This window comes from Vidua chalybeata, chromosome 3, assembly GCF_026979565.1.
Source record: "Vidua chalybeata isolate OUT-0048 chromosome 3, bVidCha1 merged haplotype, whole genome shotgun sequence".
Classification (NCBI taxonomy): Eukaryota; Metazoa; Chordata; class Aves; order Passeriformes; family Viduidae; genus Vidua; species Vidua chalybeata.
Genome location: NC_071532.1, coordinates 53,491,844 through 53,516,314, shown reverse-complemented (window position 1 = coordinate 53,516,314; position 24,471 = coordinate 53,491,844). Strand labels below are relative to the sequence as shown.

Here is a 24,471-nt window from a genome sequence, read left to right as displayed (position 1 = left end):
AAGAAGGCTGAAAAACAGTATATCCTTCTACCTCACCCTGTAGGAACAGTTGCTTGTATAAATTATTTGTTATTGTTCTAGGCAAGTAGCAGTTGTTTCCTTGTGGGGCATAGCTTTGATTTTTTTTTTTTCTTTTGCCTTGTTAATTACATACTTTCTGTTTTGAGTGGTAAATAATCTTTCTGATACCTCCCTGAAGCTGAAATCAGACGGTATGCAGAGCCTTTAAGACACGCAAAATGGCTGTTTATGTTAAAACTCTGCTAGTGTGTGCTTCTTCATTTACTGGATTTTCTTTCACCATAGGCTTATGTTTTTGGTTATTGTATATTGTGTTTGTGCAATTGCCTTTTAAAATTAAAATTTTAGTAAAACAGATAGTAGATTTCCTTTTTCAAAAAATAGAAAGCATGTTTACTAGTCACCTCTCAGACTTTATTATTAATGTTAGGATTTAATGCTGTACATTCATACTTTTTAAATAGTTGCTTGCAACTTTCTTAAATGGATATTGAAACACACTAGACTTGTTTTGATACTCCCTCTTTTGTCATGTAAAAATGGTGGCTGAGGTGTCCTTGTACATGTTCATACAAATGATGACATTATCTAGGAGTGGATTATCTTTTCTGCAGTTGTTCCATCCTCAAGCCAGCTGTGTCACTTATTATAGTGAATACTTGTGATTATCTTCAGCGATAAATTTGTGGCTTGGTGCCTGACATGGAGTTGAGAGCTCCATGCCTGTCTTCCTTGGAATGTTGGTAACCGATTGTCAACTGTCTTTACTTATTATGAGGTTTCAAGGCTTTGGTTTTTTTACAGAGGCATGTTTGTTTTTTTTTTTTTTTTTTTAATATAGAGACAGAAGCTTTGGCTGCAGATCAATGAATAAACAAAGAGTTATTGTATTCATAGCTCTAGGAGTTTGAGGAGAAGCCTACTTGAGAGTGTTGAGTTCATATTGCTTTGTTACAGGCACAAATGATGGAGCATTACTTGGGATACTTTGTGGCTTATAGTTGCTTTAAATCACTGCATTTGCGGTTGTCCTCTTTCAATTTTTTTTTGTTTAATCAGAAAAGCACACTTTCACTTGAAAAGTAGTTATATGTCTCATGTAAATACTCATCTTCTAGTGAATTGCTCTGTCTACCTTGTAGAAAAGAGCACTAGCTGCATGGGATTCACATCTAAATCCCATTGTGACCTTATTAAAGTGTCTCTCACTCCTCCCTGTATTGAGTTTTCAGTGGTGAGGGTCTTTGTGGCATCTTTAAATGGAAATGTTAGTTGTATTTTGGGACAGTGACTGGTGTTGTTCATATTCATAAATATCATTCAAATAAACATTTTGTTGTTAGAAATGAAGCACTAGTTGATAACTTAATAGTGGATATATATATGTAATGTGTGCATAACATCAGTAATGCCTTAAAAGTAAGAACTGGTTTGATCAGACTGCTTCTCAAGTTATTCTCTTGTGCAAGCTGCCTCAGATCTGAGTGTAGATACTGTAACTGGAAAACACTGGCTAAATGACTAAAGAAAATGGTAGTGTATTTTTCTATCACTTTAGAAAAGGCAAAATTGAATCTCCAGGTACTTCAGGGTGAGGTGATTTATTTGATCATTTTGGATGGGAGGAGACCAGGACGGTGGTGGTGATACTGAGTTTACAAGTGGATGTAGAATATTAATTTTTTCACTTCTGCATATAGCAGGAATGGCGAGTTTATGTATTCTTTTACACAATACATTAAAGAAAGGAGCAGGTATGAGAAAAAGATTGTCAGTTACTATTAGTAAGTAGTTTAGATTTTTCAGTGTCCTACCTTAATGGTTGTATTGTCAGTCTAAAGACTGGGAATGAAACCTTGGCCCTGTTGAAATCATAAGCAAACCTTCCACTGGGTATTTTAAGGTGCTCATGAGGCACATAATAGGCAGGAACTCTTATGAAATGCTCTGTTCTCACAAAGCCTGATAGTACATGTGCAAATGAATCGGATCCTGACATGAGATAGGTGTTATAATAAAGGGGTTATAAATTATGGTATTTCTGTGGACTGAAGCAAAGAACAAGACTGAGGTATTTTGAGGAACCGCAGTTCTACTCAATTTTAATGAAATGCAGCAAGTTGAAGAGGAGGTGCGGAATAAGAAGCAAAAGGCAGAATCCATCTAGGCTTGCCTAGAAGAATATGGCAGTAAAAATAGCATGAGCAAACTCCAGATAAACTGGCAAAATGGAGTATGTAAAATGGAGTGTGTATTAGGAGTAAAACAGCACTAGAGAAAAATTGGACTGTTCTGTAAAGGCAGGAAAAGAAACAAATGGATGTTGATTACTACAATGACACTAAAATAAAATTTAATAAGTGATTAAAACTTTGCTCTACAGCATGTAATAGAAAGTAAAAGCACGGAAGATGTGAAAATACACACATCATCCATTCATAGTCAAACATGCATGCTGGGTTTTAGAGGAATGTGATGCAGTTAGAGCAATGCTGTCATTTTTGGTAGATGTTAGAGAGCACTTGTGGAGGGGTTGGGTTATGATCCCTGCAGCATAAAGAGATTGATACATCTAATAATCATCCTGTCACTAAAAACTCGTCTCTGAAAATTGTTGGAACTGATGTTAAAGAAAATACTGGAACTTAATAAATTACGTTAGAGGAAACTTCAAATAAGATTATAATATGTCACAATTAGCAACTTCTTCTAAGTTTTCAAAATATCATGGATGTGAGAAAGTCTTGCTATAAGAATGAAATCAGAAAGTCTACAGGACTGATAAAGCTAAAAAACTGTGCATGCATTAAAGCTGGAAAAATTTACATTGAAATTTTTATCTTCACTGTAAGGCAGACAGTACTTGATGAGGAGCTCTTTTATCTTTCTGTTAAGTGTATGGCTCCAGGTCTTCCTCACCATACACTGTTCTTAAGACAAAATTTGTCTTTTTGTTGCAGAGTTTTCAGTGGTATTGATCATGGACATATTAAATTCCAAAATCAGTTCTGTGTTGAAGAAATTATGGGGCTTTTTTGTTCATTTTTGGGGCTGGAATTTTTTCCCCTTTTTTTTCATTTTTACACAAGGGAAATGGAGGCATTGTTGTAGAAAGTTTGGCCTGGTTTTGATGGCTGTAGGTTAAATTTTTTGAAACACACGGTTTCTGGAAACACTTTCAGAGCACATCTATCATCAAATTCAAAAGTTGTTGCAGTTGTAGATATGCAGCATTTCCTGCAATTTAAAAGCACCACCATTTAAAATTTAAGCACCAGGATTTCAAGTCAGGATGCATTAAATTGGTAAATTTTGAAATTTTTTTGGTTTAGTGAAAAGCTGTGGCAGAGGTAGAGTCCGTTTCTGCCTGAGCAGCACACAGCTGCTTTAGATGGTAGGACAGTCGTCTCCTGCATTCACTCACTACCTGTATGATAAGTGAAGCCCTGCTCCAGTAGCTCACACTGGCCCCTTCACCGCCCTGTGCTGGTGGATACCTGGAGCAGGCACACATGCTGCCTGTGAGGACTGAAGTGTGACTGTGGGTTTAAAGACAGCCATATCTGTGAAAGAGACACACTTAATGGTGCAAGGGCAAACTTAATTCCAAGAGCTCTCAACTGCTGCGGTAATAATCTTTCTTAAGCCTGGGGGAGAACTGGCTCTTTGGTTTTGTTTTGCCTTGCAGAAATACATTGACAGCCACTGAGTCACTGGTAGATGTCTTCACCTTTAGCTGCACCACATAGAAGGTTGAGATTTAATCTGAAGGCAGTCAGGAATAGCAGTGGTGACTTGCCACCCTTCATAAAGACCAACCAGTGTATAGGATGAGAAATGTTTCCTCACGAAGTCTATCTTCTCCAACCTTAGAGATCATAGAACACTCTACTCCTTGTTCTTTCCTTGAGATCTTTGGAGGGAGGAGGGAACAGGCAGCACTGATAGGTAGGGTGGGTCCCTGTGGATTGTCCGAGTAATTTGTCCAGGCACAGTCACTGCTCTCTCTCGCCCTCTCACTTTCAAAGGATCTCCAGTCCTTGGTCCAGGTTCTTAACTTCCAGTGTTCACAGTAAATTCTGAGTATGTCCAAATCCCTTGCCTCCCAGTGACCACAGCCCCCTCAATTCCCATGTTGTGTGAGACACTGCAGCCCCTGGTGACTGGATTTATAGCAATATCTGAGGCTCTTCATCCCTCCACCTTTCTGAATTGGAGGAATATCACCCGAGGGAAAGAGGAATGGCTCACCTGAAGAGAACACGGAGAAGTGTTGTGATGGCAGGCTGGTGAGAAGGAGGGAAGGAAGGATGCACTGGCAGTGAGGCTCACTCTCCTAGCACACACACAGAAGCTCTGCTGCTTGGAGGTCACTAGTCCAAAGGACAGAGACTCTTTGGCCTGTATCCATGTCGCCTCCTGACCTTGTTTCCTCCTCTCCCCTTCAGCTCTTTCTGCCTCACTTCTGTCTCCATTGCTTTTTTAACTCATTGTCCCTCTTCCTTTGTCTGGCAAATTCAAGGCAGCTTCCATACACTTTGTAACTCCTCTGAAGAAGCCTTGCCCTGCCCCTCATGTGCTCCTGTTTATTCCTCCTGTGCTCCCAGTCTGGTGACATTCAGGTGCTCTCTCTGACAGGGGCACATGCCTTGCCTTTCACGAATGTCCAGTGTCACCCTGGGAAATTAAAATTCTCTGCCTCAAAGCATGGTATTCAAGAGGTATTTTCAAGTGTTTTATGTGAGAACATAAACCATGTATTTTTCTGTGACCTCATTCTAAGACATAGCTGAACTATTTCTGCTGAATTTTCCAGAGAATTTCAGCCTCAGGCATACATATGCCCTGGAAAATTTCAGCCTAAATGCTTGAAGTTTGGCAAAGTTTATACGCACCTGAAAGTAGTCTTAATAATGGATAATGTTAGATTGTTTTAGGTGTGTAGCTATCTGCATTGTTTATATTTAAGAATTGGATGCAGAAAAGAAAATATTACACTCAAAATTAATTAAACTTGAATTTAAGTAATTGTGGTTATTGGAGATGAGACCTGGAAATTATACCATGAAACAGAAGATGGTAGCAATGAAAAGTGCTGTTTGGCTTCATGGGAATCTAATGGAGGAAGCTCAAGACTCGCTTTGAATAAGGATTTATGTTTGCGAAGAAGAATATGGCAGGTGATACACTGAACATTAAAACACAGAAGTAAACATAGATAAAATATTGTGGTCTATAGGAGGAAATGTAAGTTTTCCACTGGGAACTGTAAGAAGGAATCTACAGTTCGTCTGCTTAGCCTTTGTGTTTTTAGTTGAAACTGTGGTGAGAGTGTATGATGGCCTAAAAAAAATCAAAATTGAGAATGTTGTTGTGAGTCAGGTGATCTGCAGTGGTTAAGGAACCATTGATTTTGAAAAGTATGAAATATAAATAGTAAATTACCCAGGGACATTTTGTGGCAAAAAATAGAAACTTCTAATCTGGCTACAGAGCATGCAAGCAATAAAGGGAAAATTGCTGAGTAATACTTACCCAAAATTAGCAGTGAATGTGGAATTTGCTATGGTAGCAAAAAAGGGCAGTCCTCTTCTGAAGTGAATGGAGATGTCATGTGAGGAGGAGGTTATAATTTCCATCTCCTCAGGTGTAGTGTGCCCATATTCAGAATACTTTATTAGTTTTGGGTGACATTCCTGGAAAATTGGTATTGGTAATGGTGGAGACAGCCAGGGGAAAAAAATGAGGTTTGATGGATTTTATTTGCAGTAAGGAAAGAATAATAGTTCATTAAGCAGTGACTACTTTGGAAAGGGCATATTTTGGATAGGAACAAAAAAAGTAGCATGTTAGTAGTACAAACAGCAGTGATTAGAAGAAACAGGGATGGGAGTAGGAAATGTTAGTTATTGTCATAATTACTATAACATCAGTATATAATAGCCAGAAAGGACATGAAGAAGCCATATTACATAGGAGGTTTTAAATTAAACTGTTCAGCAGTGCGCTACAGGAAAACATGTGCAAAATGTGCTGCAGGAGGGAATCCTGCTCCTGGTTGGGGAGTGGGCTGGCTGGGTGAATTAATAGGTCTTTTGGGAGGGGAGGGGGGAGCAGGAGGGGGGTATCTGCCACTTTCGTGGAGATGAGATTGTGATAGGCTTTTGGAAAGCTTACCCCCACATTCTTCCAATAATCTAACCAGAACTCAGGAATTAAAAAATGGATGTCATATTAACAATACAGGGCTGCACTTCACGAAGTATGGTATTTTTTCTGGTTCAGTTAGTTCTCATAAAACATGAGGGTAATACTGCACAATGGTTGACACCTGTCCCGAAACTGTTACAGGGCTTGGTAAGTGCTGCCAAAAAGTCTAAAAATAAAACTTCCTCCCTTACCTCCCTTCCCCCTCCATCACTGGTTGCAGTTTGGATTTTCTGAGGTCTGTTAAGGAAGCAAATAAACTTTCATGTAAAATGTGGGTTATGACTTGCTTTTTGATCTGGAAACTAAGTAGTGTGCATGAAAGCAACAGGAAAATGCTGAAATGCAGTGTTCTGTATGCATTGCACTTCTCGGAAACTTTATTTTCTTCCCAGTTTCTCTTTTTTTTTATGTGAGAGAACAGACATTTTCTCAAGGTTAAGTGGCTTGTCCACTGTGTGTGTCTCTTGAGATAATATTTATGTTTTTATTTTATTTTTGTTTTAATGTTAAGGTCAGTGATGCTTATCAGTGTGTAGCAGTATATTTAATTATTTCTTAAGCTGAAATTTTTTAGGCAGATTTTCTGCTCTCTGTCTGTACAGGTGACAGACAGCCTCAAGTTTTAGTGTAAAATATTTTTTAAAGTTGTTTTAAATGGAATGGAAGTCCCAAACTTACTATTCAAAACCTCATCTAATTAATCAGAGAACCCAGGGTATAGTACTTTGCCAGTTTGTACATCAAGTCAATATTTGATGTATAAAGCATTGAGAAAACACATGTATAATTCGCCTGCAGTGAGCATGATGATTCTGACCTTTTTCTTTGCGTGTCTTAAATATTCCTTTGCTTGTGTTTGCCAACAGGGCAGTCCAATGGATCCGATGGTGATGAAGAGGCCGCAGCTGTACGGCATGGGCAATAACCCTCACTCTCAGGCACAGCAGAGCAGCCCCTACCCCGGGCAGTCCTACGGCCCTCCCGGCCCCCAGCGCTATCCCGTGGGAATGCAGGGCCGAGCCCCAGCAGCCATGGGAGGAATGCAGTATCCACAGCAACAGGTTTGTGGAGGATTTTTCTGGGTTGCTTTGGTTTCCCTCCTCTCTTTCTCTTCCCTTCTGACATTCCGGTAATACAGAGGGTGCAAGAGAAAACCGTCAGAAATAAGTATTTCTTGTGCAGAAGGAGGATGAAGGACTGTTTAAAACTAAAGAAATTATGTTCACAGTGTGAATGTTTTCTGAAATCCCTTACAGTTTCAACAGGATTTAGTTTGTTGCTGGTATCTTTCTGGAGAGAAAGAAGTATGTCAAATGCCACGAGTTTTCTTTTTTTTTTTCCAGTTGACACCACTTAGTCTTGCATATTTTTTGGTTCTTTTCTTTGCTGCTGTTGCTGTTTTGTTCTTGGTTTGTTAGGGGTTTTTATGTTCTCTTTCTCTCCGGCTTACATACACTTAAATGTAAGATGAAAACCTAGAGCTGACATTAGTACATCAAGGTTAGCGTAGTCCAGTGCATACAAAACTGTTCAATTTTTATATCAGCTGTTTGTTGTTGTGGTAGTTGGTTTTCTTTTTTCTCCTCATTTTGATAGGAGTCTGTAGCTTTTCTTATTTTTTTTTCTTTTACCAACTCTTTAAAATCAGGATTTTTTAAATATATCAGAGTATATAGAAAGGTAAGGATCTTCTTTTTTATCTACTTGGATTTCACTGCTGATGGAGACCTCTTGTGCTTTTTTCCTACCCTTTTTAAGAAGGTCAATCTCAATGTGCATACCATGTACTAAGGAAAATACAGCAGTTTTCAAGAGGGAGAAATAAACCAAGGTTATCAAGAAGTTAATGTTTTGCTAATTTTTTTTTTTCTAAATTAGGGACGTGAGTGTAGGCAGTGAGAGCTCTACACTGCCTTGTAAGTACAACAGATTAGTAACTTGATCATTAATGGGAAAGAACATTTGTTTTGTGCAACTAACCAGTCACAGATTAGCTTCTTTTTATGCCATTTATTGTTAAATATAGAAAATAAAATAAAATTTTGGACTCCTGGCAGATAGATGCCTGGCCAATTCTTGTTATTACCATCCAATAGGACAAGATGTTAATCAGGCAGTTAATTAAATAACAGTTTCAAATATATTATAGTATCATTATCACAGGTCTTAATTTTTATTCTTTTCTGTTGTTAAATAGATACTTACTGATAACGAAAAGATTGTTTAATTTAGAAATGTCAGACTGTGTATTTGGTTGCTAGATTCAGGCAGCAAAGCATTTTGTCAGTTGCAAAAGGGAGTTGAAATTGAATAAAGGAGGCTTTATTTTTCTCTGTGTATCTGTAACCAAAGTGAAGTTATTAAAACAGATTTTTAATTTAAAAATGAGTTATTCTGTGTTACGCAGAGATGACTGTTGAATTTTCAGTGCATTTGCTAATTGCTTGGTAATTGTAAATTACCCGTCAGCAGGCAATGACCTGGCAGCTCCATTGGCTGCCGGCCCCATCCGTCTCCTCGCAGCACTGCCCTAAGTGGCGGAGCGGCAGCGCCGGCTGAGCACCGGAGCTCTTCGGGGAAAAAGGGACAGGATAATTATGACATTGAATTTTTATTGAACGGACATCACCACCTAGGCATGATTTTGTTTTGGACAGCCTCCAAAGCTTCGTGTGTTTGGTTTGTGAACCTCTAATGATCTGAATCCAGTTCTTTTCATATTGCTCATATATTACCACCTTTGTACAAAGGATTAAAATGCAGGAATGCAGGTTTGTAAATTGAATTGCCAACTTACCAGCTGAGTGGTAAGTTGTCTTTGGCACAGGATGCCACAGTTTGATTCCTGGCTGGATTTTTACTCCTGTGACATGAATATTAAATAAGGAGAGCCTAGCTACACTTGTTAAAACTGTGTAGCACGTACCTACTTTATATCATATATATATAAAATACATAATATTGCCAGAAGTTTCAGAAGATGAATCTCAGCACTTTCTGGAAATTAGACTGCTTTACAGTGTCACATTGAATTTATCAAAAGCGCAAGGCACTTCCAAAAACTTGATTGGTTAAAAAATACTGGGCCTTAAACACATACTGTGCTCAGATTTAAGTATTGTGCAGAGATAGCACTGAGTAGATGGATTATGAGGGTGGAAGTGCCACACTGTAGGTAGGGTGGGAAGCATCAATGAGGGAGATTGTTCTTATTTTAAGTTATAGTTCTCTGTTGCTCAAAGACAGCTGAGGGTGTCAGCTCTGTTTCTTTGGATGGAACAAGAAGGCTTTTTGTTAAACTGTGAAGATTTTTGAATTTTGAAGAAGACCTTGAAATGTTAAGTCTGGCTCTTTGTCAGCAAGTGTTGTGGCTTGAGGTTAGAACTATGGGACTTGACAGATTTTAACTTGCAGGCTCTTCTGCAGGATGCTGCAAATGAAGAAATAAAGATGAAAAACAACACCCTAAAGATTGAGCTAAAATTAATGAAAGTAGTAGAATTGCAGATAATTGCCTAGATGTAGTTAGCTGGTCTATGTCATATTGCAGCAGAGAATAGTGTGTTCCAGCCTGCAGCCCAGAGGTGGAAGAGCTCTCAGGAAGGGAGGCCTCTGGCATAAGCAGTAAAAGATTAAAGAGGATAAAAAAGATGAAATGGTATCAGGTGCAACCAGCCTATGTATCTGCAGCATGGGTGTCAAGCACAGCCTGCTAACCAGTTTTAAAAGGGGTATCTATGAAATGCTGCAGTCGTTCTCTTACAACTGCTGTTTGGTCTAGGCATGCTTGACAACAAATATGGAGGTGCAAATAAACCCCCAGATTCTCCTAAAATTCCATGTGGAAACTGCAGGATGTTGAAGTGACTGTGGAAAGCATGGGATATGTTGTGCAAAGGACTGAAGAGAGAAAGCAGATCCCCTAAGTGAGTTTTGAACTCATCTCTGATGAGTTATCAATTATGAGCTCCAGCACAACACACTGAACCTTACATAAGGGGCACAATTTGAAATCCAGGCAATCTCTTTACACTAATACAGCTAAAGATAAAGAGGTCGAGATATATAAATGGCCATATAGGAAAGGCAGGTTGATTGTAAATAAAGCAATGGTAACCTGAGATTTTAGCTTTCTTTTCTGACAGTTAACAACAGAGATACAGATTTTCATGTGAAGATGGATGATAGCCTCCTTGGACAAAGTGCTAAGCAGTTTGAAGAATGCTGCAGCATTTTGTAAGATTTTGAGGGCATGTCCAGTTAACTCAGTGTGAGTCAAATAAATACATAAAGCCTTTGGACTGATTTGACACCTATATAAAAGGGAAGGTATGAGAAGGGAAGGTGATCCAAAAAGAGTCATATACTTAATTTATAGGATTGCAGAGGTAACATATTTCTTGTCAGGATGTATTAATATGGAAAATTAATTACTTAGAGATTTTTATATTGTTAGGAAACTTGGGATTTAGTTTCTTTCCCATTCACCTTCAGTGGGAGAGGGGGGAAGAAGGCAAGTAAAAGCTGGGAGCAAGATGACCTGTGCCAATGTTGTCAGTCTTCATAAATGGAACAGAAGTTGCAACAAGGTTTTAAAATGCTGTAAGTCTTGCCTGTAAGTCTTAATACAGCTATCTCATAATCTCATGAACTCTCTCTCCTGGTTTGCATGGGATTAATGTAATTTTTGGATTATTAGCACTCCTTACCCAGGGAATGTATTTAAAACCAGAAAGCAGAAAAATATTCTTTCAGATTTAACTTTCAGTTTCCAGTATTTTAGATATCACTTGGAATTACAAAGAGATGGTGTCAAAACTTAAAATCCTAATATGCAGGGATAGCTAGCACCTGAAAATTTCAGGCTTGATTTTGCAATACATGTCACTATGAGTGAAATACTACCTGAGTAATAAGATCTGATTATAAAGACAATAATTTGCTTTTTATTTAACTTCTTTTCTGCCTCACACCCTTTTTCGACCCCAGTCAAGTAGGTGATGATGCCATGATTGGTTCCTTCTGGCTTTAGTTCGATTACCCGCTCTAAGTGCTTTAGTACTGTGTGCTGTAGGAAAACCTTCTGCTGCTTTGTAAAGACATTTTTTTTGTAAAAATAAAAAGACCTCATAATACTGATCAAAATAAGGGGCTTTTTTGTCATCAGTGGTGTTGCTTTTTCATGATAATAGCATGCAGTATTTTATTTTGTGAGGCATTGCATTAAGCTTAAAAATCATATACTTGAAATATTCACTTACAGGTTTTGAAAGTTTTTTTCAGAGTTTGAAGGCTTGGATTTATGAATATGTTTGAAAGAATTGAATGGTGTGATATGCCTGTTTAATCAGATGATCATTGCCTAATTGATTTTTTTTTAGCATGCATTAAAATTCCTTGTGTACTTGATGGACTGGAACAACAACTTATTGTGTAAATAGGATTGTGTTGCTATAATGCATAGTAAATTCTTTATGAAAGATATTTGCATGGACACATACAACAGCCATTCCTAATAGCTATTTAAAATGGAACATTTCAGTACTGATCATGCAGTTGCCTTAGTGCCTTGAGCCTGCTTGCAGCAAGACAGGTTATGAGGCCTGAGCCTCAGTCTATTCTTTCTCCTTTTTTTTTGCTATAGAAATACGATGAGATTAAAGGGTCCCTTTAACTTTTTTTTATATTCTTGATTTGCAGAATTCAAAACCAAATTTTATCAGTGTCCTCACTGTTTTAAGAATGGAACTGTAGATATTCAGAGAAGTACTAATTCCATTTCTCCCCTTTTTTGATATACGGGTTATTTTGAGGTGTAAGGAAAATATGCCTGCTGTTGTCTTATATGGCAAGTTTCAAGTGGAGTAACTTTTATTTTTTTTAAGGGGAGAAAAAGTTGTAAAACCTCTAGGAATATGTAGCAAGGATTTATTGTAATGGAAACTGCAAGTAAACCAGAACTATAGGAGCAGCAGCATGATTACATCATTTAGGAAAGGGTTTCCAGTGCCCCTATTGGGTAATGTCCCAGCTTGGAAATGTCGAGTTTATGCCAAGGAAATCAGTTGCCTGTTGCCTTGGCAGATAGAGTTTTAAAGCTAGCAAACACACGTGTTTACTGCTGGTTGGCTGGTTGTGTAAGTTACTTTCTGAGGTAATTTTAATTCTAAAAGATTGAAGTATGCCAAGAAAGTGAGGCTTACTGTCATATTTGGCTCTGACCATTAACGTAAAATGCTCTGTATACATACAGCAAGTACTGGTCAAGTGCTTACCTTTTTGGTCCTCTGTGTGTATAATTGCCCTCAGCACCTAGATGATACTAAATGCATTGCAGTTTTTTGCTCCTAAGTAGGTGTTAGCACAATTGATGTTAATCTTGTTAAAGAGAGCAGACACAAAAAATAAGCACCATTTTCAGTTCTTGGTCTATTTATTTTGCAAGAACAGAGCATGAATCGATGTGATTGAATCGCAAAAACAACCAGCAGAGGACAAAATAGTGATATGTGTTGCTTTTTCTTAAAGATTGATAGATACATTTGATGCACACACATAAGAAGGGAGTGTAAAGCTTTGATCAGCATGTGCTTCAAAAGTACATTTTTCCAGAGTTCTGTTTGATTTACCTTTGGGGTTTGGGGGCCTTTTGTTTTTCTTTTGGTTTTGATATGGCTTTTGTGGCATGTGTATGTGTGTGTTCTATTTGGGTTTTTGTTTCTTGTTTCATTTATTTTGGTTTGCTTTTTTCACTGGGCATTTATTCGGAACTGTCACTAGCAGATTATGAATCTACTTTGTTATTATTTTTTCCAACTTCCTGTTCTGAGAAAAACATAAATACTTCTAATTAAAATAATTCCTTAGTAACATTTTATTTGAATGATAGGTCTGCTATCCTGTTGAACTTCTGTAAACCTCTAGGAAAAAAAATCAGTAAAGCAAGTAGAACTGCTGCTTCCTGGATAATGTAAAGTTTGAACCAGAAAAAGGGACAAGAAGTCATAGCTAGTTGCCTTTCATGTAAGGTCATCTTTAAGAATGGGTCTTTTGATAGTCAAGTGTTAATAATTGCAAAGAAAAGTTGTTGCTCTTTGTCATGTAAAGAAATTGGATTTTTAAATTTCAGATTTGGGAAAATGCTAAGTACTGTGCTTGTGCAGACTGTAGGAAAATGTTTAGCATGGTTCTTTCTTTTGGGTATACTAAGCCTCATTGACTAAATTGAAAAAAAAAGGCTGCTACTTTAGTTCATGGCTGGATAAGGCTTTATGTTGTATTGTCTCCTTTAGAATTATCCCTTCTATTGAGTGTAATTCACTCTATAGAGGGAGGTGAGCACAGATTACAGATAATCACAGAATCAAATTTGAAATAAGTTTGTGGTCCTTATGATAGTTTAGCTCTTCATCTTAATGCTGGTCATCTGAAATTGTTTACCGAAGAAAATCCCTTAAGTAACGGAATTGCATTATTATGGTAAATAGAAACATTTCAGTAGCTTCCATCATTCTTTGAAACAGTGCAGAAAAAAAATGTAGGTTGAAAAGGGAAAAGAACTGATCTTTCAGCTGTTGAGAGATGGTTCAGAAATGAGGCTGGGTCAACATTTTTATTTGTTGAATTACCATGTAATGATGTTCAGTAAATGCTAATTTTTACATCCAAACTGGAGTAAGAGGCAGACAACATTTGTACACAAAGTGTGTAAGAATGATCAGTGTATTACGACAAATGAAATGTATTTTTGTTACTGCTAAATGATTGTCATTTAGCTGGAATATTTAATAGCTGTAATCACATTTGTTGTTCTGCTTGGAAGTGGGGGCATTAGAGAGGAAAACATGCAAGCCCTCTCTGTTGGTGTTCTGAAAAAGGTGGTTGTTTAAAGAAGCAGCAGTTATTTTGTTATTAGGAACTTGATTTGCTAGCAGAATTAGCTGTCAGTCTGCACTGGAGTTAGGCAGAAAATAGATTTGGTGATCAGGAGTGGAGATCAGAGAGCTGTTTGCTGCTTCACTAGGAAGGTACAAAATCGCTTACTTATGAACAGCTCATTTTACATGGCAGCAGGAGACATGAGTTTATTTACATTTGAAGTAAAATAAGCATCTTGCTTTAAGAAAAGTCTGCTGCATTACTCTGTTCAACAGCTGTCATACAATGATTGTGCCAGGAGGGTTTTAAAGTGTAGGTAAGAAATAATTGACTGTTACTCTTAATTTTATAGTCATAGTAATTTTTTGTTAATAATATTAATCAAAGAATAATTGACACTCAAATGGTTGAAATGATGTCCCGACCCATCATGCACATATGCAGTGTGGTTTTTTTAACCACATTGTAACTGTATTTCCCAATATTCCTGAGGGAGCTCAGATATTTCTTTCTATTTATTTTAAATCATGGTATGAGTTTCTAAGAAGATGCTATCATTTGTCTGTAAATTTGGACTTGCTCAAAGGAAGCAAGGGAGGCAATAGAACATGCTTTTTTAAAAACAGGGAGTGTGTTTCTCGCAGCTGAAAATAGGGCTGAAGATAAGGGGAAGTCACTGGGAAATTTGCTGTGACTTCATTGGAACTACAATTTCACTTTGGGACCACATTGCTGAGGTTGGGTGACTTGGCTTTAGCTGATATAAGGGTAGGCAGAATTAATCTCCTAAGTCAGTTGAAGAGACTTTCAGAATGAGACAGGTCAGTACCCTTCACTTTGGTCACCCTGGGACAGAGTCAGGTAGTTTTCTTCTTGAAACAATAGGCTTTTCAAAAAATATCTGATGTTTTAGTAGTTCAAGATTTGACTCATATTGCTAGCAGCAACTTTAATTTTTTTATAGGCTAAGATTTATATTAGATTTAGCTTCAGCAAAACTTGTGCAAAAATTACAGTGGGAGAGTTAGCACTGCAAAAAACCAAAAGTATTTTCCATACCTTTTTTATCTAGTCAGTATTAAATGACATGGGTTCCATGCAGTACAATTCAAGCTTGTTCAGTAACCTGCTGTAGTTTTGCATGTTTTATCATCTAGAACATTAAGACTTTTTGTGGGAGTAGATGAATTATAAAGTCTTAAAAAAGGAAAAGCTTAAATATGTTTGAGACTATTTTAATTCTCTGTAGTTATTTTTTTCTAATACTCGTGTTTGTTTATATTTTGCATTGCTCCTTATAACTATTCTAACTGGGCATATCTAAAAATCCTAATGTAAATACTTTAAGCTTTTGGTGTTTGGTTGTTTTTCAAGATGGATTAAATAAAGATTTAAGAACTTAAGGAATAACTCAAATCTACAGCTCATGCAATCTCTGTAGGCTTTTATTCTTCTGCTACCTTGGGTGACCCCATTTTTGGGTACTTCTGGTACTTGTTCATTGCTTTGCCTGAAATAGAAAAAATGTGTTAAATGCTTGCATCCTTGCTGATAACGTATTTCATCTCTGAAGCTTATAAAGTATTTTGGGGGTGTGGAAGAGTACCAAGAAGAAAATTGTTTTATTTCTTTGTGCATTCCATTTTTTTCCCTCTTCTTCTGAATATTGTTTCTTACACTCAAATGCAAAAAGCATTACTAAGAGGAAGACACATACAGGTAATAAACAATTCAGTGACTGGACATTATTAGAAATCATATTTGAATCTTATATCCAAATACACCTTTAGGAAAGTAAATGGATTTAGTTTTGGTATGTACATCAAAGGGACAAATTTCTCTTGCTTCTTCATTTCTTTCACAGAAGTGACAAAGAGTTTCTGCATATTTCTTGGCAAACTGTAGTATAACTTGTCTTTTGAGACAAGAGTCCAATCAAAATAAACAGGGTTTATATAGCCACTTAGGGAAGATGTTTTAATTATTTAATTATTTAAGAAGTAACGCTAGTTATCTGCAGTCTACATACATGTGTGTTTTACAGGCCATGTTGGCAAGGATGTGCTTTACAGGAGAGGTTACTGGAACCACCTTACCTTGTTCTTCCCACACTATTGTCTCTCTGTTTTGTGCTCAACAATTGGTGCTTAATAGAAACAAGCACCTAAGAGTCCATGCAGAGAACAGTCTGAGCCTGTGCATGGACAAAGCAAGCAGAGCTGCTCAGCAAGGACCTCTGCTTGAAGCTACTCCTGCCCTTCCTCAGAATCTCTACTGCTTGCCTCCACTCTCTCTCCTAACTTTCTGAGCTGGCAGCACTGAAAATTGGCATGTGTTTTGACTCTTCTGCTGTACTGGAGAATGTTTTAAAGGACAGATGCAAATTGACTGGTTTGTGTTTTTCATTGGTTTCATTTTATTGCTGGTTGGCAAAACTGAGGAAAATCAGAGGCCAAGATATCTCCCCGCAGGTTTGGGAAGTGTGTACTTAATAGATTTATGGCTCTTTTATGCTTGGAAGGTTATTCTAGGGAGGAAACTATTACATCTAAAATGAACCTTAAGTTCTGCAGAAAATTATACTTTAGACCCCATGTTCACAAAAAATCCTACCTGATGTTGGAGAGCAGGCAGGTGGGTTTTTAGTCTCTAAGGTGATGCTGTGAGAAATTCCATGTATCCTTCTAAAACTGAAGATTGTTTTATGACCTGAGTAAATTTGCAGTCTTGCATCAAGTTGTGAAAAGTAGATTCAGTAAATGCCAAGATTGTGTGGGGTATTTGGCCTTTTCTGCTTTGATTTTATACATCAGAAGAAAAAATAATGGTTTTTAATATTCCTTTAAGCTTATAATACCAGGGTTACAAGAGAAGCATAACCACAAAAAGTAACTGAAGAATATCCAGGAAAAGATCAGATATACTTTGGGTGTATTAGGTGTAGGCTTTTCTTTCTTCTTTCTCTCTTGTGTTCTGTCATCCCATTTTTGTCTTTCACTAAAAATACACTCCTATTCTTGGCATGCATTAAAATCTTGCAAAGCAGAATAAAACTTGACAAAATACCAGAACCCTGTGTACATGTGAGTTGCTGTGTCTTTACTGGAGTTGCTTTAGACCTGCTTTGCTTGCAGGAACTTAGAAACTTCAGCTTTCTGCAAATCTGGTTAAAGAAGAAAAAAAAAAAAAGAAAAAAAAAAAGAGGTAAAGAGTTAACCTCGTTGTAAGACTGCTTTTTGCAGGAATGTGGAAAGATCTATATTACATGTACTGTTGTGCTTAGTGGAGAAAACATGTTTTTACTTGAAAAGTATTTTTTATACATGGACCTGATGTTATGTATTGCACTTCAGATACAGGCAGGAATGGCTGTGTCCTGAATTCTTTCAGGTAATAAACTTAAGTGATCTCAGTATTTTAATAAATATTGGCTGAAAGAAAGGAGAATACACTGTGGCATTTGGCATAGATCTTGTAGTAATGAAATGCTGCAAATGATAGGGTTTCTTATTGCATTGTGGTTTTGTTGGGTACTTTTTACTGTCTTAGAGATGCAACATTTCTATTTGCAATACCAAATGGTAATTTCTCTGAAATAGGTGGGTGCAAATTCTTAAGTGAGAGTTTGGTAAAGGCATGGAAAGGAGCCTGGGACTAGTAGAAGAGCAGTATTGTCAGCACCAGCACTGATTGTACAAAGAATGATCATCTGCTTCCTGCATGTCAATAAAAATGCAGGAGAGCACCTTTCTTGACACAGAGGTTGCTGAAACATCAGTGCTGTCTTTTTTTGTAATACTCCTGTGGATGTTTTTGCACAAAGTGGTATCTGTCAGAGCTTGAAATATTCTTGCACAGTTTCCTTTGAACAGGTAGCACAGGACAAGTTCTAGCACATAGCTGCTTGACATGGGGCCGCCTACCGCAGGGAAGGAATGCCTTGCTTACATACGTCTGAGCTGATGTGCTGAGAACTTTGCCAGTCATTTTGCCAGTTACATACTGGGCTGTAAATAATTACTGAACTTCCATTTTGAATCACAGAATTTTTTTCCCCCTTTACCTCTCCCTTTAAAGTAAAGCCGTAGCAGTTGAAAATACCAGGAATGATGTAACACTTTGTGATTACTCTGGAGATGTTTTTACAATGAATATAACATAAATCTGCACATCTTTATTGCTATGCCATCTTCATTTTTGAAATGCAGTATTTGTTGTCCTTTTGTTACTTTCACTAGTACTGTTCATCTAATAACCACCTGGTGTGCGGTGTGTGAAATTACATTGGGAAACAAATATTGTGAATGGTTCACCTAAAAGATGCAATAAAAATATGAAGACGTAATATTTTCCTGAGAAAGAGATTTTTTTTGTTATTTTTATATACTTGACAAGCGATTGCAGGTGAAATTTGAGCAGTGGTTGAAAACAGCATAGTATTGTTTTTGCACCCTTTCTGGAGTTCTTAATCTATGCTGTTAACATCTTGGTTTGGAAATTGAGATATTCAGATATCAGGTTTTGATATGTTGTGAAAATCCCAATTGTGTTCAAAAAAGGTAGAATGAATTGGGCGGTAGAACTCCTTGAAAGGATGTGAATTCATTCTTGTCCCATAATTTTTCCTACGGTTGAAGTCACTGTAAGTGCTTATTGGAGCAAGCAACATACAGCAGTGTATTTGTGTGCAGCTGCCTTGAGGGATTTTTCTTGTCTTTTTTTTTGTCCTTAAGATTCCCTGTTGTCTTGCGGCAACTTTCTCTGTTTAGTTGAAGGTGAAATGAGCCTTGCAAACATATTTGTCAGCTGAGGCAGAGGTGTACATGTTTGTCCATATTGCTATGTTAATACTGTTCGTTATACTATATTTACTAGTGGAAAATTAAGTGAGTAATGAAAGCCTGAAACCTCATTCTGGACAGAGCTGTTATGGATGCTTGGTCATCTGCTTACTCTCCCTACTGGGTGAGGAAACTGTATTGCTGGGGGGTCTCCCTGTTTGTGTTCAGGAAGGCCACTGCTGGCCATTAGCTCTCCCACTGGCTTACATGATTTTTAGTGAAAATTATTAGTGCTATTTGTGCTAAGGTTGCACTATTCATGTCAGTTTTGCACAAAGCACTGCACTTTCCAACTGGAGACACAGAAGGCTTCCCATTAGTAGGAAATCAGTGGCTATGAGCTGATCTGTCTCAAAGGCCTCCCCCTCTGATTGTGAGACAGTCAAGGTAAACGTAGTGACAGTAGGACTGGACCTGCATTAACAAATACGTCTTGAAACAGAAGTCGTTTGGATGGAAGTATATTTTGATAGCTATTAAGAAAAGACTTGGCATTTGAAAATAAGTGTACGGATGCAAATCTTAAAAAAAAAGTTGATAATCTTTCTCATGAACAAAGCTGATGATGATATGTGGCTGGCTACTGTGTTTAAGTGCTTAAGTATTGCCTGGACTTGCCGTACTTTTGGATGCCCTGCAGTACCACTGATGTAGAACTGAAGTCATACTGTGCCGGAGCCTTCCCCCAGATCGGGGTGACTCCGGGTGGTGGTAAAGTCTCTCCTCCAACCCGTGCCTTCAAAGAAAGACTCAGTAGTCTTCAGTCGTCTGGTCTCAAGGCAGTTTATTGCATGTTATCTCAAGGCACACAGACTCCCTGACATTGTCCCTGATTTCTTCTCCCTCTGCGTCTCTCTCTGCGTCTCTCTTCGTCTTCTTCTCTGTCTCCGTCTCTGTCCCTGTCTCCGTCTCTCGAGGGGCTGGTGCCATCTTTTATATCACACATTACGTATTAGGTGTTTATAGTTTTTCCCCAATGCCTATTACCTGTGTTGAACAGTGACTTTCTACTCTAAACCAATCTGTGAGTGCCAACACCACCAAGAACATGGGGAATAGGAAGAAGAAAGAAGGAGGACAGGGCACGCCCAAATCCCTCCATCTTAGAACCTCTGACCCCCATGTACAAAACTCAGACCCCTCTGTACAAGGCCTAAAACCCCCCTGTACAGCACTCAAAAATCCTACCTTTCACTTTGTGACTACTTCTATAATAATATCTAAACTTTTGTGATTTCTTGTTCTTCCTGCAAGGTTGGTAAATTGTTCCATGGGTCAGACTCAAGACCACAGGGGTTCCTGGCCGCCTGCCAGGGTCTCAGAGGCTTCTGCCCTGGGCCCGGAACATCCAAGAGTGTCTGAGGGATACCTTGGGTTCCGACAATACTACATATCAAAGCAGTAGTTTTTTTGGTTTTTTGTTTGTTTTTTTTTTTTTGTGGTTTTTTTTTTTTTGTTGTTGTTGTTGTTGTTGTTGTTTTTGTTTTTGTTTGAGAACAAAATTACTATGTCATAAATTTCAAGGTAGCAGAAATAAGCATGCTGCTGTGGGATTGGAGAACTCTGAAGCTGTGAAGCTTGAATTGTTCCACTGACCAGAAAATACACCTAGACAGGCCTTTTCTGACATAATGAAGAAAAGAATGGCTCACACACTTGATGCTGTGCAGACTCCCAGAAGATGATTACCAAGTGGTGCTCTGAAGTCACAAAACATCCCATGAAGTAGGAACAAACCCACTTTTTCCATTCAGTGCAAGAAACCTAGCACCTCTCCTTTTCCCATTCCCTTTCCCCAGCTGCATTTGGCTGTCCTGTCTGTCAGCTGTGGTGGAAGAATTCACATTAGTAAGGTAGGGTTTTGATGCTAGTTGCCAGGAGGCAGAAGCTTTTTAAAAGCCTCTTTATCCAGTTTGGCTCAAATGGTCTTCCTGATAAGCAGTATAGAAACAATGATCCTGCAAGTGTCCCACTGGTAGGGTGAGTAAGTTGGTGTAGTTGTTGGTGTTTTCGAGAAGCTGGTTATTGTCTGCGAAGGGAAGGGAGCCTGTTCCTAGGCTGAGCTCCCCCTGGTAAGCAGAGAAGCTATTTCTTGGGTTCACTTTGGCTTGGGTGAGTAGAAGAGCTCAGAGCTGGGGCAGTGGGGTGGAGGGTAACATTGCATGAACATGTAAGCACACATTGAGATTGAAATCATGTTTTTTTGGACAGCAGTGATCAAGGAACTAAAGATGACAGGAGGGGCACCCCCCCCCCCCCCCCGCACTCCCCATTTAATTGCCTACATTCTAGCTGGCAGCCAAGATAATAAACAAGCTGAAATTTCTCATTTGCAATTACAAATTTTGTCTGCTTGATATTACTTGAAATCTAGTGTAAAGGTTCACAGGATTGGAATTTTAAAATAAATGGTTATAACCTATTTAGAGATATTGAATGGATAGAAGGGGAAGTGATACTCTATATCAAGAGTGATATTATGTATTTCTGAGTAACTGAGTACTCAAAAGCAAATGATATTAAATGCTTGTGAGTTATTGTCCTGGCAGACAAGGCAGAAGATGAGGGTACTAACCAGTACCTGCTAGGTGCCACTGAAATTAAGCAAAAGCAAGATGACCTGTCCCTCAAGAATGTTACTTGCACTGGGGAGAGAAGGGTGATAGAGACATTGAACACCACCTGCTGCAAGGATTGAAACCCTTAGGAATTTCTGTTAAAAACTGTGCATGTTTGTCTGGAAAAACATTGTAAATGGCACTGAGGAATTCAAAAGCAGATGAAGAAGAACTAGTCACAGAAGTAAATTAGTGGTGTTTTAGTTGAAAGGACCATAGCTTGATTTAATTAAGTTGTATGCAGAAAGAATTGAGCTCAAATAAGAAACAGTATAAAATTCATGAGCATGGATGCGTGTATCAATTGATAGATGTATTGTGTACGTACACACACAATGTTGCTTTCAGAGGGACAGCAGCACAAAAGACGGGAATGGTCATGAGCTGAATCAATTGGAGGGATTATTTTTTCTCTGTAGATGATGCTTGGACTGGCTTAAAGGTTGTTTTACTAAACAAATAATTGAAGAAAAAGTTAATGCTGTCCTGCTGTTCTTCTTTCCAGCATCCGTTGGAATTTTATAACTAGAAGCTTCGCTTCTCAAAGCAATTTCTTGTTTTGTTTATAAAGGATATTTTGAATGTGGATCAAGTTTATTTTTAAGTGGTTTCTTTAAGTAATGAAGACTCATTTTAAAAGGAGTAAAATTCCTTCAACTATAAATGAGCACTAATTATGAATTTTAAAAAAATGATCTGGTGAGAAAGAAATGTTCTGTTTGCTATTTTTATAATGTAATAAGCGTGTTAAACTTAAGCACTGAATAAATATTTGTTTAAGCACCTAATTGCTTAAATAAGTGCATGAGGACATTAAATACATTTTTCTGGTTAGCAAAAAGACTTGGCAAGCATAGTGTGAAAGCTAGAGCTACTAATAAACTGAAACAGAATAGTTACCAGTCAGTGAGACTAAACTTTTCTTTAAAATAATTTTTAAAAAATAAGCAACACAAGTAGAAAATACATTACTCACACCACATTTTCCTGTTGCCAGTTTAAATGAAGATAAGACCAGACTTATAGAGAATACTTTGATTTTAATAAATCCATTGTGATCTATGAACTAAAATGCAGTTCTCACTTACGGGATATCGCTTTCTTCTGGAAACGCAGTGACAGAGAAAGCTTTGAAGGTCATGGTAGATAATCAGTTGAGTGCAAGTTCCTTGTGCAGTCCTGCAGTTTAAAAGCGTTAATATGATATTTGGCTGGATAAAAGAAAGTGATACTGGCAGACTGAATCTGGGTTTTGGTCCCTAAAAATGGCTAATAGAGATGGTGCACAGATACAGAGTTAGGATGGCTGCAGTGAACTGGAGAGTGTGGTTGATAGTAAAAATTCCAAAGAACTGAATAACCTTTTAGGTTGAAAGGAAGTGATTCAGGTTTCTTGGCCTGAACTTGTGTATAACTGAATACACGCAACAGAAGCTTTAAAGAATTTTTCAGCCCAGCACAGAGGTATGTATGGGCTATACTTTCACAGACAGGGAAGGCCCATTGGCTGGAGAACTGTGGCCATGTGCAAATGTTGTGTAAGGCTTGCTATGTCCTTCAGGTAACTCAAAAAAATCAAAATAACCCCAAGAGGTCTGAAAATTAACGTGGTGTTTAAAGTATTGAGTGACATGAATGTGAAATCACTTTCCTTCTGTCATATTGCAATCAGAACATTTGTTTTTCTTTCTATAGTGAATCATATGTTCCAAAAGTATGGTCAGTTTATTAAACCTGCACCATATTGTTATGCCTTTAGAAACCAGAAACTTTAATTACTAAAAAAACTATGTGCTCTGGTTCCTAATTTTGTAAAAGTGAGTGCTTTTTGTGGAGGTGGGTTCTCTGGGCCCAAGATGTTTGCCATCAGGCAAGTATCTTAAAATGAATATAGAAGGTGTGAAAACACCTTCTGGAGATGGAAGGTATTCTTACTTCTTCTGAAATACCACACGTAAACTGTAAGAGTTCAGAAGACACAGAAATGATACTTTGTGTCTCCTTGGAATCATGGGCAGAATTGCACCTGCATCCTGCAAAAAGAAACCTTATTTTGAGAGGGCAGCAAGCTGTGGGCTGCCATGGTCTCCACAGCAGGCGCAAGTTTGGCTGTGAGAAGCGCTGACCCACCATAGCTGATGGGGAGGACTTCTGGGCAGGACACTCATTGAATGGGACACACAAAAGTTTATCTCCTGAATTTGACTTTGTCCAACTCTGTAAAGCCCATTTAAACAGTGCAGTCTTCTTCCTTTTAGCTGTTTATATACCACTGAAGCTTACTGAGAGTTTCTCCAAGGAAGGGAGGTCAGGCATGGACTTTGTATGAGACATTTCTGGAGAATGATTTTTGCATTTTTTTATGTTGGTTAGCCATCATCTTGATTCTCAGGCTTGTGAAATCAAAAACGTACAAATAAAATGAAGATTACCTTACTAGTTTCCTTGTGAAAATGTGTGCAAGAGTACCCATACTAAGTACACTGCCGTGTATCTGTTCTTGTCTGCCTTGGTATGCTTTGGGAGTAGGGGTCTGGATTGATTAACACTTTGCTTTCCAAAATTGACCACAAGGAAGCAAATTTAACAAATTCATAAAACTATACAGTAGATGAAACTGAGCCTTAATCATATAAATTTAGTCTGGCTCTATGAATAGCTAAGAAATGGCTTTATATTTTTTTAATACCTGTTAAATTACAATACAGTCAAGTTACTTTTCAACCTCTCATTCTTCTAGACAATGAACAGTTACTAATTTTTATGTAAAATATGAATCTTTAGACATCTTGGGGGTATTTTGGAGAATAAATTAAACTTAAGGCACTATTTATTAGAATTTTACATGTAAGTTTTGCATTTAATAGTCCATTTTTCTTTCAGATTTTGGTAAACCTAATAAA

General features: G+C 37.8%; 1 protein-coding gene across 3 annotated transcripts in view; it reads left to right on the top strand.

Annotated features, from left to right (window-relative positions):
* ARID1B (AT-rich interaction domain 1B) overlaps nucleotides 1-24,471 on the top strand; it is a 326,328-nt gene that overhangs the window by 25,462 nt on the left and 276,395 nt on the right. For all 3 annotated transcript variants that reach the window (XM_053937249.1, XM_053937248.1, XM_053937250.1), the window contains exon 2: nucleotides 7,098-7,292. In XM_053937249.1, the coding sequence (XP_053793224.1) occupies nucleotides 7,098-7,292 (195 nt within the window). The remainder of the gene's footprint in view (nucleotides 1-7,097; nucleotides 7,293-24,471) is intronic.